Genomic DNA, 14,659 nt, shown 5'->3' on the forward strand with positions numbered 1-14,659 from the left:
CCACAGCAGGTACAAAAAAAATAAAAAAGCACCAGGTACTAGGTACTACCTCTAATGGAAAAGCGAATAAAACAACTAGAACTATATAATGGAAAAGCCCCATAATGTATCATGACCACTCATTGTTTGGTGCTCATTCTGTCACTGAAGCTCTCCCCATAAAGCACAGGAAATCAAATAGACAACAAAATAATTCCCAGGAGGCCCTTAGGTATTGTTTTGATTGCGAGACCCCTTGCAGCAGAAATTGCGCCCTCTGTATTTCAGTATATATTAAAGTTCATAATAATAATACGAATGCACTAGTACCTGTGCCTGATCCAAACAATGTCAAAGTTGACACACCACGCCACCATTGAGTTTGATGCGAAGTTGTATGAGATTTAGAGTCAGACAGAAGGACGTGCTTCACATTTACACATAGATATTAGTCTAAAACTCGTTTTTCGTCAACACATATGGCAGGTGACTAAAATGTTGCATGTGTAGCCACGATTTTGTGCAAGTAAATTATTTATTATCTTGCCAAAAATGATTAAAAACTGCCAAATGGACTGGGTGAATCTCCCAATCGCTGATCCTGATGTGAAATGTGAAGTATTTATTCACATCTGAGTAAGCTGACACTTTTAAAAAAAAAAAAAGATCCATTTCTGACCAAACTTGATGAGAATAAATGGACTTGTCAGTGTCTTGGTTATTGCCACGTGCTCTGACACGGGGCTAACACATTGTTGGTCTCTTTAATGGATTTGTTCAAAATGAGGAAAATAATTGCCAACATTATCTTTAGATAAGTGAAATTAAGTTCCAGTCATTAAAAATGATAAGTGATAATTACACAAAGGCCACTGGAAGTCTTGAAAATGTTCTTTTTTCTGTTTTTCCATCCGCATCTCGCTGCTCTGCTGCTGCTGCTTCTTTCTCTCTCGCTCTCCATCCCTCCCCTCCTCAATTTCCTCTCTTTCAATTAGCTTTTATTTAATGGTTTATTGGCACGCTAAGGTCTTTCTCTGTCTCCATCTGCCTCCATCAGTAGTTGTCACTCTGCGTTATCCACTACATGCCATTGATCCGCTCTCAACAAGAGATACCGGTCAGATACCAGGCCTTGCACTCAAATCACTTTGCATTCACTGCATTTCACAATGTCAATAAAAAAAAAACTGCAGCTCATTACTTAATGACACATCATTCACTCTCTCCCTCACTTTTTATTCCCCCCATCATTTGGATGTGAGGGTCCTGTCTTTTACGATGCACAAACTTTCTGGATTAATACATAACTAAAAGGTTTCTTTCTTTCTCTTTCTTTCTAACAGGGCGGCGGGATGAAGATCGTGGACAGAAGGTTCGGCCGGCCGGTGTATCCGTCCTCGCAAAGCACCAATCGCGTTGTTCTTCTTCCAGAGAACTTTGTGGTTTCCGAGACGGGACAGGGGATCAGTCGGAGAGAGTTCTTGTCCGTGTTGGCCAGCGTGACCTCACTGATGGTGCGAGCCTCGTACAGCACAGAAACCAGCGCCGTGTACAGGTAGAGACGCGCACACACACACAAACACAAATTTAATGTCAGTAAATAAAGTAGGGGTCTCAAACTCGATGAATATCCAGTCTGGTCATGAGGTAAAAAAGTGTGTGGTATGAGCTTAAAATAATCAAATCACAATATTTCATCACGATAATGCAATCACGATATCCATGGATTCTCGCAGAATTTCAAAGTATAAATGCTTTTTTGTTATGATATGGAACGATAGTTGCCAATAAAAAGCACATTTTTGATGCAAAAGAAAAAACTTTTTTAAATCTTCTGGGGATAAAGTTGTAATCTTTTGAGAATAAAGTCGTAATATTATGAGTATAGTCTTAATCTTTCAAGAAAACGTCGTAATATTGTGAGAATAAAGTCGTAATGTTGTAAGAATAAAGTTGTAATCTTTGGAGAATAAAGTCGTAATATGAAAATAAAGTTGTAATCTTTGGAGAATAAAGTCGTAATATGAGAATAAAGTTGTAATCTTTCGAGAATAAAGTCGTAATATGAGAATAAAGTTGTAATCCTTCGAGAATAAAGTCGTAATATGAGAATAAAGTTGTAATCTTTCGAGAATAAAGTTGTAATATTATGAGAATAAAGTCGTAATATTATGAGAATAAAGTTGTATTCTTTCAAGAAAAAGTCATAATATTATGAGAATAAAGTTGTGATATTGTGAGAATAAAGTCATAATATTGTGAGAATAAAGTTGTAATCTTTTGAGAATAAAGTCGTAATATTATGAGAATAAAGTCTTAATATTATGAGAATAAGGTCATAATATTATCAGAATAAAGTCATAATGTTATGAGAATAAAGTCATAATATTATGAGAATAAAGTTGTAATATTATGAGAATAAAGTCATAATATTATGAGAATAATGTTGTAATATTATGAGAATAAAGTTATAATGTTATGAGAATAAAGTCGTAATATTATGAGAATAAAGTCGCAATGTTATGAGAATAAAGTCTTAATCTTTTGAGAATAAAGTCGTAATGTTATGACACTGCAAGCCTGTGTCAAGATGAGAAATGTGGAGCATTCCGTGAAGTTACATTTGTGATTTGGGGCTTCACAAATAAAGAAATACTTAATATTCTTGGCCACATCAGCACCACCAGATTATCTTTAACATCGGGACTTTGAAAAGACTGAGTTTGTTTGGAAGAAAGAATCACAAACACAGACTTGGAGGAAATGGCAGCAAAGCTTCAGCTGGCTGAGGTGATGACGCTGATCACGGCACAACCGTGATAATGAAACCATGGAGCAGTGCAGGGAAATGTAATATTATTCAAAAATGTGTTCTTTTATAATGTTATATAATTGATACTCTCTGCTGCTCTTTGTGTAACTTTCAGCTCTAATACATTTTCAAGAAGGCATCAGATTTATGTCAGAAACAACCTTCTCTTATAATCTCACTTTGACTTTCTGTAAATGTTAACATGACAGTATTCATTTTATAGGTGAAGCTCATTTGTTTGTGTGTGTGTGTGTGTGTAGACTGCATTCATTCTCAATGCAGGTAGGCAATCCTACTGCACGAGGAGAGAGTAGAGCATCAGCTGTAGAAGTTTGTGTTTGTCCTCCTGGATATGCTGGAACATCCTGTGAGGTAACCATACGTGCAGACACACTCATGCACAACACACACAAACACACACACACACACTTATGTACAACACACAGACACACACACACAAAACTGCACACAACTCAATGGAAAATCATCTAATGGGAAAAAAACTTAAACCTGTAATATTCCACAGTCTACAAAATAACCATTTTAGTGCTTTAAATCACAGGTGTGCTTAAGTAGAATACACAAATTAATTTAATTGGGTCACACTTTACTTTAGAGTCATAGAGTGGGAATAATTTAGTGATAGGGAATTTCTATTTTGGTAAAAAAAAAAACACATTTTATTTTTATAGGAAACATGAAGCAACAAATATGTGTGTGTGTGTAGGAATATCTTTCCTTATTTCCACACTGTGACTATTGTTATTACCAAGCTGGTAATAGCAATGGAAATAAGATGTTATTACTACAATTACACATTTATTACCATACTTTTATTATTATTTTGTTACTGTACTGTGACTTTACTGTGTGTGTGTGTGTGTGTGTGTGTTTCAGGCTTGTATTCCTGGTTTTCGGAGGGTGAACGGAAATCTGTACAACGGCGTGTGTGAAGCTTGTCACTGCCATGGACACGCAACACGGTGTGATGAGGTCACAGGACACTGTGTGGTAAGATGACGAGAATAACTTCATATCACTGTCTGTCTGTCTGTCTGTCTGTCTGTCTGTCTAATCACTTTTGGTTGATACAACACTTAAATATTCTTTTTTGAGTCAAAACAAGACAAACAAACAACACACAACAATGGATTTAAACAGAATTTACCAGACTTGGCCAGATTTATTTATTGTGTTTTTACACAAAAAAAAAAAGCACAATAAATGTCATTATAAACACTGCACTGGACTAAAAGATATTTTAGGAACCTGACCAGATATAAACTGTTGAGAGATCTCGTCTGTAATATTTACAGATACAACAAATATTAAAACACATCTGTTCTGTTTTTAGATTGTGTAGACACAGCTTTGCTTGTAAGATAAAGAGTTGCACCAAAGAAACGACAACTACTGCGAGAGCTTTATTTGGAAGACACGCCCCCTTTTTTTAAGCCTCAATAAAGTGCATGTTTTTCTAAATATGGAAATCATAAATACACACATATATATCATCTCGGCAGTCTTCTTCTTCAATGAGGTACTTTTGGAGTCACCACCTAGTGACCATTAGGGGAACTGAATGTTGGAACACTTTGACCCTGTACTTGAATACACACACACACACACTTCCATTCACAGAAACGTGTAATCAGTGCACACACACACGCGCGCACAAACACACACGTCAACCTGCTCATGTGCATCTACACACATTCACACACACCACTCCCCAATATACACATTGCCTTAGGCTTGAGCTGACAGTTAGAATCAAACTAAATACACACACACACACAGTTACACAGACACACACACACATAGAGAGTTGTGGGGTTTGTATTACCATGTTATGTTTCATTATAGATGAGGGGGATGCTGGGATATGTCAGAGGGAAAACACACACAATGAAAGACAGACATGTCTCTCTGTCTCTCTCTTTTTCTCTCTCTCTGTCTCTTTCTCTTACGCACACACACACACACACACTGAGAGAGGAAGAGAAAGACAAGTTGACATGAAATCACTCACAGACAACATGCACACAAACAAACCAACACTCCTGGTATCCATATTCATACACAGTGACAGGCAGACAGACGCACACACGCACACACACACACACACACACTTCTTCCACAAGGACGATGTTCTCTTGCTGCAGTTAAATGACTGAATGATGGTCTTACAGGTCTTGGCCGCAAAGAGACACTTGGACTGAGGAGGAAATGATGCAGAACTGATTTGACACACACACACACAGAACCAGAACATAAACATTTCATCAGTATCCAGTGTCAGCTGGATCAACATTCATATTTAAAACACAAAAGATGAACAAATGTTGAAAAGTCTTTGCCCGTGAGTCAGGGGGGTCAAACTGTGAATGCTTGTTCGGAAAATGTTGAATTAAATAGATTTTTTCTTTTGTTTTAAGTATTAAAGTAGACAGAATGTATCATTCATTGTGAGATACGTGTTAATATTCTTAAAATTCAGCCTTCACCCTTTTTTCTTTACAAGTGAAAATTCAAGTTACAAGTGTTTTATCTTTGTGTTTTCATTGTAATGAACCAAATAATATAATATAAGGTGTTTTGAAATATGAACTCTGGGTAAAGGGTTTTGAAGTTTGACGTTCAACATAATATGGTCTGGCAGAACATTGTGTGGGGATGGGTGTAATTTAGTTAAAACAGACTATAGACTTTACAATATCTATGATTACAGACTTTATCGATAGACTACAGACTTTATCTATAGATTACAGACTTTATCTTTAGGCTACAGATATTATCTTTGGATTGCAGACTTTATAGATTACAGACTTTATTTGCAGATTACAGACTTTATCTATAGACTACAGGCTTTATCTGTAGACTACAGACTTTATCTGTAGACTACAGAATTTATCTTTAGATTACAGACTTTATCGATAGACTACAGGCTTTATCTATAGATTACAGACTTTATCTATAGGCTACAGACTTTATCTATAGATTACAGACTTTATTTGTAGATTACAGACTGTATCTATAGACTACAGGCTTTATCTGTAGATTACAGACTTTATCTATAGACTACAGACTTTTTCCATAGACTCAAGACTTGATCTATAGACCACAGACTTTATCAATAGACTACAGTCTTTATCTATGGACTACAGACTTTATCTATAGACTACATACTTTACCTATAGACCACATACTTTTTCTGTAGACCACAGACTTTATCAATAGACTACAGTCTTTATCTATAGACTACAGACTTTATCTATAGACTACATACTTTATCTATTGACCACAGACTTTATCAATAGACTACAGTCTTTATCTATAGACTACAGACTTTATCTATAGACTACATACTTTATCTATAGACCACAGACTTTATCAATAGACTACAGTCTTTATCTATAGACTACAGACTTTATCTATAGACTACATACTTTATCTATAGACCACAGACTTTATCAATAGACTACAGTCATTATCTATAGACTACAGATTTTTATCTATAGATTATACTTATAAGGAGCCGGCTGCAGAATCTTTTAAGTTAGAGTGACTTCTGTGGACATTTACATTCACACATACAGACAGTTTGCAGAAAAGCATGTTCAGAGCAGGTCTTAAAGCTGCTATAAACGTCATCAGGCCAGTAAAGTGTCACAGAGATGAAGTGTTCGTATTTAAAATATTACATTTCACATTTACATGATGCCACAGAGTTTGATTTTGTTTTCCCTGACATTTTTTTTTTTTTTTAACTTCAACCCGTGTGTGTCTCCTCCAGGACTGTTCCCACCACACCTATGGGCCCCACTGTGACACTTGCCTACCTGGTCACTATGGTAACGCCACCCATGGTTCACCCGCAGACTGTCAGCTCTGCGCCTGCCCACTCAGTCTTCCTAGCAACAAGTAGGTCTCTCATGTGATGTGATGTGGCTGTAATGGCACCATCTTAACACAGTTTAATCAAAGCAGTCCATCACAGCTGACCCTTGCGACTCACTGGCCCCAATTCTCCGTTTCTGACCTCGTCTCTTCTATTCCTGACGCCTCTTTTTTTAATTCATATTTTATTAAACTTTAAACTTTTTAAAGGATATCATCTCAAACGGAGGGCTCATCACGGTGGGTAGGAATGTAATCGTGACATGGAAGGAAGTGTCTTCACCACAGGCAGAAGCATCAGCATGAGTGGAGCAAAGTGTCATCACCGCTGTTGGAATTAATATGAAGTGCTATAAAACTTAACAAAGTAGCAAACTTAAACATCTCCCACGAGTCATTAAGGTATTTAAAACCTCCCATCGCACCGCGCCTCTGGTATGGAGCTCTGCTCCTGCTGTGCCTGCGTCACAGTATTAAATCAAGGTTGTTCAACTTAATGTAGTTAAGATTGCTCAGTAAGAAATATGAAATAGTCCACATAAGTAAATAAAATGTTAGCGCGAGAAATTTGATTTAGTACCATCTCAGTTGTTCTAACATGTTTGTCAGAACAAGTCAGACTTGATTTCACCTGGACCTTCCGACAATCTTGTTTGTCTTCCGATTTTAGGTTGATTTAAACAGATTATCTGGTCAAATAATCCTATAGTGTGAGGGATTAACAGACGCGATTTTAAAGTAATCAGGTAATCAGGTAAGTATTAAAGTATTAAACGTGTTTGATATTTAGCTATTAACTTGACGATGCCGACAGTCCGCCTTCATGTTTATTGATATTCTGAAGTAACGTTAAATCACGCAAGTATCTGCTAGAGCTTTCAGACAGACACAAGTTCTGGTTCTGGTTCTGGTTCTGTTCTGTTGACTCAGAACCTTGTTGCTTTCTGGCGAACCAGCCCGCATTCACACCAGTTTAATAGGAACCAAAGTGGAAGGACATTATTCCTCATTACTCCATGCTCCATGCTTAATCTACTCTCTGCTCGTTTTCACAACCCAGAATATGACACGCCCACTGACGATGTCATGCAACCAACAATTGTTTTGGTTCCAGATGAGGACCAACTATTTAGGTTCCGAACCAAAAATGCATTGGACGCTTCAAAATTAGGTTCTGGAACCGGCACAAAGCTCTGCCGGTGTGAAAGGGCTTTGTGAAATCTCTGGATCGTATATTCTCTGCTTTCTCAGGATTAAAACATTGAAAATCGGTAACAAAGTTCATTGCGTCTGTGGTCTCTCACGTTTTTTTAAAATCAAGTCAGATTTGAAATTCCTCTAGTGTGGGACAGACTTAACACAATCATTTATTTTTATCTTTTCCTCTAATTTTATGTTGTCGTAATCCAGCACGGATTAGGACCACGGAGCAGACACTGGATACTGATGAAATGTTAAAAGTCAATAATTAATGGCGATAAAGTGAGTGTACAGATGAAGTGACTTGTACCAGGGAATGGTGCAGATGCCTGGAGGAGAAGTGGCAGCAGAGCAAACTCACACTGGTCCTCAGCACATGGAGAGACAGGTTGACTAATCTACACTGAGAATGAATCACTAAGATTTCTTTCCCGAAAACCATACCAGGGAGCAATGACGGTGACTCAGACTGGGGGTTTATGTACTGCGGGTGGTGAAGGTGGTGATTACAATCTCAAACATGCACATCCTCGAACGTCATTTTAAAAAAACAAACTAATTGACAAAACGAGATGTCACACCTTTGCTTTGATGCACTTTCTCCTCACAACCGGGGAGAGATGCTGTGTGTGTGTGTGTTCGGCACACAGATGTCACCGACGCGGCCACACGCACACACACACATACACACAGGCAGCAGCAGCAGCGGCAGCAGCAGCAGCTGAGAATCCTCATGTAGTCATGACACATCATGTCCAAAAGTCTGAGCTAAAGAAAGACACGTCTCTCTCTCTCTCTCTCTCTCTGTCTCTCCTGCTCTGCCTCCCTCTAACCCCCCCTGCAGTAATAATAGCTTGGAGGTGCTGTGCCTTTCAGACCCTCAAAATAACCACCACACAGTCCCTCATGTTGCCTGAATCCAGTTCTCTCAAGCAGCCACACAGGCAGCCAGTCAGCCAGAGGCCCCGGCAGGCTGTTGTTAGCTGTAATGTCCGTCCTCTTATGAACATCTGATAAAGTGATGTTCATATTAGTTTCAGTGCTGGAAGCAGGCGTGTTTGATTTAGAGCCAGTCGATAGAAATCAATTTGGTGTGTGAGTGCTGTTGTGTTTTATTTACGCGCAGGCATAATGACCTCGCCTCCAGGTGTGTGTGTGTGTCAGTCTGAATCTATTTAACATATTTCAGGGGAATTTAGTTAATACTTGATGAAGTACACATTTTTTATGTTGTTTTTTATTGACATTGTTTTACAGCGTTTCATCCAAACTTTGCTAAAATTGAGTTTGTATACGTATTTGAGTCTTTGAAAAATACATTTGAAGTCAGATTTGTGCAGGATTTTACATTTTACATATTTGCAACAACTATTTGGTCAAATTAGGCATTTTAAATCAAATTTAATGTATAATTTATAGCCAACTGGACACCATAACTTGTTATATCCACACGATTTAACCTCTAAAAACACCCTAGCACCTGGTATTTATGACTTAATGCTTAAGGTTTTTTTTTTTACATAGTTTTCCCATAAAATATTTTACTATGATCAATTCAACTGGTTTTTATTCAACTCCTTTTGAACAATATACTATATACTTTCACTTGTAAGAATATAAAATCACATGTATAGAAGCATCAGGGTTTTATTTAATGGCTTTACGCATTTTTTCTCCCCCATTTTAAAATGTTTTAATAGACATTCTTTTACATCGTTTCAGCCAAACTTTGCTAAAATTGAGATTATATGTATTTGATAGACCTTGAAATATACATTTGAACCGTTTTCCTGCAAGTGGAAGTGGAAGTCTTTACATTTTACATATTAAATATATAATAATATAATATAATATATTATATATTTAATCTATAATTCATAGATCTATTGAGACCATAATGTGTGATATCCTCATGATTTAACCTCTGAAACCCGCTAAAATTGTTAATTTAAATTTACTTTTTTACATAAATTTCCCATAAAATATGTGACTGATCAATTCAACTGGTTTTTATGCTACTCCTTTTGAACAACATGCTCTAATTTCACAAATCAGATGTATAGAAGCATCAGGGTTTTATTTATGGCTTTTTGTTTGGCCAAATAAGTTTAACTTGTATCTGAGAGAGTCGGCTCGTCGTTACTGAGCGAGTTAGTCTGCCAGTCTGAGGCCTGGAACCTGATCTAGGAGAACTATCTATAGTTTATGGAAGTGGGAGGGTGACAGACGGTCTCGCACTCACTCTCCTTCGCTTTCTTCCCTCTCTCTTTCAAGTCATTTAGGAAAGACTTTGTTGGTAGGAGGATTGAGAGAAAGAGGGGAAATTAAGTGTCATTCAGCGTGAATGCGAGGCACTCAATAGCGACAGAAGAGGGACGCCGGTTTGTGTTTGTGTTTGTGAGGGCGAGAAAGAAACAATGTCCTTAACTCGCCTCTCTCCTCTCCTCTTCCTCCTCGTCCTGCTCCCGTACTCCACACTGGAACAACAACAACAACAACAACAACAACAACAACAACGCTCCCGAATTCGCCAACAATTTCAACAAAAATCACAACAACGCGTCAGCTTCAGCCCCACCTGCCACCTGGGCGAGGAGGGGGAGTTACTCTGCGACCAGTGTCAGCCAGGATACACGGGACCACGATGTGACAGGTAACACACAGAACGCAAAAACACACAGAAACACACACTAAACATGAAAAGTTACGGTAAAGCAGTTGTTCCCAAATCACTGGGTCGGGACCTACACATTTGTTTGGGGCGGTTGTCAAATAAATTTGCTGTTTTATCAAAGATTGATGCAAATATTTCAGAAATATTTAAAAAAATTACAATAACAAAATAACAAAAACTGAATTCACATTTGTTATGCCCAAATTTGAGTGGGCTCAACATTCAGCCACTACAACTAATTTTTCTCTCCAGGATTCAAGTAAATAACAATAATTTGACAACTCAATCAAGAAATAATCATGTACTTTACTGTTTTTTTATAAACTTCATGGATATCAGTAATAACTATATTTTACCACTAAAAATATCATTTTGGATAAAGAGCTTCTACAAATTGGTGTATTAACCATTACAGAAACATTAAAAATGATTTTGATGAAGTCCAATGCTGTTAATTTAGGGCATCTGTGGCTTTGGGTGGCAGTCTAATACATTTGTTAAGCACTGTTTCTTTTATATTACATGCTTAAAATGAAGCTATGATTCTTTTATTAAACATATCATTTGGATATGTAGATTTTATCTATTAAAAATGATATTAGGTGTTACAGATATGGCAGTAATACTAAAAAAAACACTACTGTAAACACACATTTATGCTCAGGTTTCGTATAATGCAGCCTCAAAGTTTAACGCCAAAAAAACAGCCTCTATAAATCTTTGGAAATCCTTTGGTGTTTACTTGCAACAAGGTCCAAAGTTGGACATTTGACCTTGACCTGAACTAGAGGAACACTCTGGCAAAGCTGATTTAGTTTCCCACAGTGTCACTACAATCACCTCAGGATCACCAACACAATCTAATCACTTCATCCTTGGGCCATAACCTACAGTACATCCCCGGAAAATGTCAGTAAATTCACTTCATACAGACAGACAGAAAAACACATCACTTCCCTGGCAGAACATTATTCAGATTATGGTGTTTACATGCATTGCTAATGGAATTTCTTCTTTCTTCATGTCCCATTTACATAATCGAGCCTACTCTGATTATAACATCTACAGTGGACATAAACTGATTAAAATGTACAGATGTTTACATAAACATCTGAATACTTTACAAAGGCCTTATTGGGATTATGGTAAATTAGAAAATGTTGTTTACACGACAGTGTCTGGTTTTCTTAATTGGCCAAGTGTCCATGTAAGCACAGCCGCTCTGCTTAATGAAGTGTGAGGTATGTTTTCGTGACGTACATCTCTGCATCTCTGTTGTCGTTTTTTATTTCCTAAACATTCTACTTCTTCTTCTTTTGTTAATAAATTCAGCTCAGCCCAAGGCAGACAAGTCATTCACAAGCAGAGGATTTTTGTGTGTCTCACTGTCTGTCCGGCGTCTCTGTCCTCACCACATTTATTAGCTGAGTGACATTCTTGTTCCATTAGATGTGAGCTTGCTTCTTTTTTTTCTGTACACAGCCTGAGCCCTAATGAGAAGTCTCTGGATGACAGTCTTGTTAAAACTCGGGGCTCCGCTGTCATGTGCTGATGCAGACTGAGCAAAAAAACAAAAAACACACACACACACACCCTGGCTCAGTGAAATGCAGTATATTAGGACTGTTTTGTATGGGAGTGAAACGACCCCCACAGCCCAATGCATTTGTTAGTATTGACTTTCACTTTCTCATAAACTCAGACACAAGTGGAACATTTAGGCAGAATCAAGACGTACTGTATGTACTGTACGTAGGTAGCTTGTGTTTATATATAGATGTACATTTTAACAAATCAGTGGGTGAACAATGTCTTTTTTTTCCCACTCAGCTGTTACTGTTGATGGTCATATTTTTTCTCACTTAATAATGAAGTCTAAAGTTAGAGATGTTATTTAGTCGTTAATTAGATGATTCACATCCTGGACTGTCATATTGATAAGTGGGAAATGAAAGTTAAATAATCCCTTAAAATAAAGTTAATGATGATATAAGGATAGTTAGTGAGTCAGTTTGCTAGTTAGTTAGTAAGTTAGTTAGTGGTGTTTGACAGCAGTTGGCGTCCATAAAGCTCTTTTTCCTTTTTATTTCCTTTTTTACTTATATTTTCTGAGTTGTAGCATCTCATACTTCCTTTCATCTAATTCCTGTCATGCCCAGATGATGAACAACGTCTTTGACTGTAATCTGGATTATCTGTAGGTGTATTTAAGATAAATTAAGATGAAATAAAAGCTACCTTTCATGATAGTCATCTTGCTTTTCAGCTCGTTTTTCCCTGTCCTGTCCTCGTAACCTCTTCAGCATAAGAAACTTTGTTTTTTATTCTTATCTGCCTCGACACAAGTATGTAGTTTAGATTATATCAAACTAGATTTGGACTCAACAGAAGGCAACACTCACACAGACACAGATACAACTGTTAACCGTAATTAAACATTTTAAGGTTATTTAACCCTACAGGCCAGGCTACATCTGTGTTGGACTCTACAGTACAGTATTTTTCTTTGAACAACAGTGGCAACTGTGAGAGATATGACAAATGACTGCAGGCAGAACATAATGATGCGTTCTATTTGTAGTCAGAAGTCCGAATTTTGGAATTCCTTTTCAGAAGTTTCAACTAGAACGTCGACTCAAGTTGGATTTCCAACTCGGGAAGTCCACACTAGAGGATAATTGACCAGATTTCAGTCTCAATCTGGACCCTCCAACAATCGTGGGTGTGTAGGTATCCTGTAGTGTAAGGGATTAACAAACGTGACATCGGACGATAACCAATGAGAGCGTGAGCAGGAAACGACTTAAAGTGTGGTCCTGCGTCTTGACTGGATCGTCTAGTCTTTGCTTTCTCAGGATTAAAACATTGGTTTCAAAGTGAATTTTTGTCCGTGGTCTCCCACGTTTTTTTAAAATCAAGTCAGATTTGATGATCCTCAAGTGTGGGGGCAGTCTTAATGCTCTCCAAATTGACATGTAATCCACTTCAGGCTAGTGTTGAAAAATAGCAGTAGTGTTGTGAAGCTGTGGTTTGTCCTCGGACAATAATTGTACCGTCAAAAGCCTGTGATTGTTGCGTCCCCTCGTTCTTCAGAGCTTTCACATTTGAAAGAGGAGAAGCGTTTCACACTCACACACTGTGCCGTTCCCTCTGATGAGTCAACTGTCTGTGTTGAGAGGAGCCAATAAAAATGCTTCCATGAGCTGTGCACAGGCTGAGTTTGTCTGTCGTTAGATGCACCCGTGTTTGAACGCCATCTGCGCCGATAATCATTATAACAATTTTAATCTTCAGGATGAAAACATTGTGCTTCAAATAGACGATGGGTATCAGTTGCGCGGTTGCTTCGCCGTGTGTTGTGTTGTGTGAGTTGAAAAGCTGCTGGTGGTGGTGGTGGACGCTGGCCTCGGCTCTGTGACCTGCATAGTCTGAATGCCTCGCCATGCTGTCCACGGCTGAATCGCTCCGTCTGCCTCTGCGTTATTTTTATAAACCTCATTTGGCCAGTGGAAAGAAAAGTGACTCATTGTCAAGGCATTTTTCAAACTCCTCTGTCACAGAGGTGGCTCCAGTACCACACGGCAACAGTTCATTTCATATGAAAGAGTCGTTAGTTTGTGGTTTCTGTTGTTTTATTTCATTACTACCTTTAAGTCCTGTACTGTGGTGTTACTGGCTGCTGATTGATTTGTTTACTGTATTGCTTTTACAGGCACTCAGGTATAAATCACGACCAGATTCTTCCTTTAGTGTCTGAAATCTGAAACATCAGCGATTTATTTTCTAAAATGACCTCAAATAACCCGGTATGACCCCGGGTCAGTACATTCTGCCTCAAAAAATAAAATACAACCCCTTAGTGGTTGGTGGGAAAATCTCACAAATAATCTTTGTTTTTGTAATTTTCTTCCTCCTCATGGTGTGAGGTGCTGACTTTGTCCACTTTGCTTTTTAATGCTCTCCCAATTCGAGAGTCTATTTAGGGAAATATAGTACAGTTTCCCCCCCAATAATACTCTAATGGCGCTTTTCCATTATACAGTTCGAGCACGACTCGGCTTGACTCTACTCGCTTTTCCATTAGTGATATAGTA

At 37.9% G+C, this 14,659-nt stretch overlaps 1 protein-coding gene across 6 annotated transcripts in view; it reads left to right on the top strand.

Moving 5' to 3' along the window:
- lama2 (laminin, alpha 2) overlaps nt 1-14,659 on the top strand; it is a 192,011-nt gene that overhangs the window by 88,654 nt on the left and 88,698 nt on the right. For all 6 annotated transcript variants that reach the window (XM_058613746.1, XM_058613747.1, XM_058613749.1 and 3 more), the window contains exons 16-20: nt 1,323-1,534; nt 3,052-3,163; nt 3,689-3,802; nt 6,588-6,715; nt 10,458-10,544. In XM_058613746.1, the coding sequence (XP_058469729.1) occupies nt 1,323-1,534; nt 3,052-3,163; nt 3,689-3,802; nt 6,588-6,715; nt 10,458-10,544 (653 nt within the window). The remainder of the gene's footprint in view (nt 1-1,322; nt 1,535-3,051; nt 3,164-3,688; nt 3,803-6,587; nt 6,716-10,457; nt 10,545-14,659) is intronic.

The sequence above is a fragment of the Solea solea genome, chromosome 17, assembly GCF_958295425.1.
Source record: "Solea solea chromosome 17, fSolSol10.1, whole genome shotgun sequence".
Classification (NCBI taxonomy): Eukaryota; Metazoa; Chordata; class Actinopteri; order Pleuronectiformes; family Soleidae; genus Solea; species Solea solea.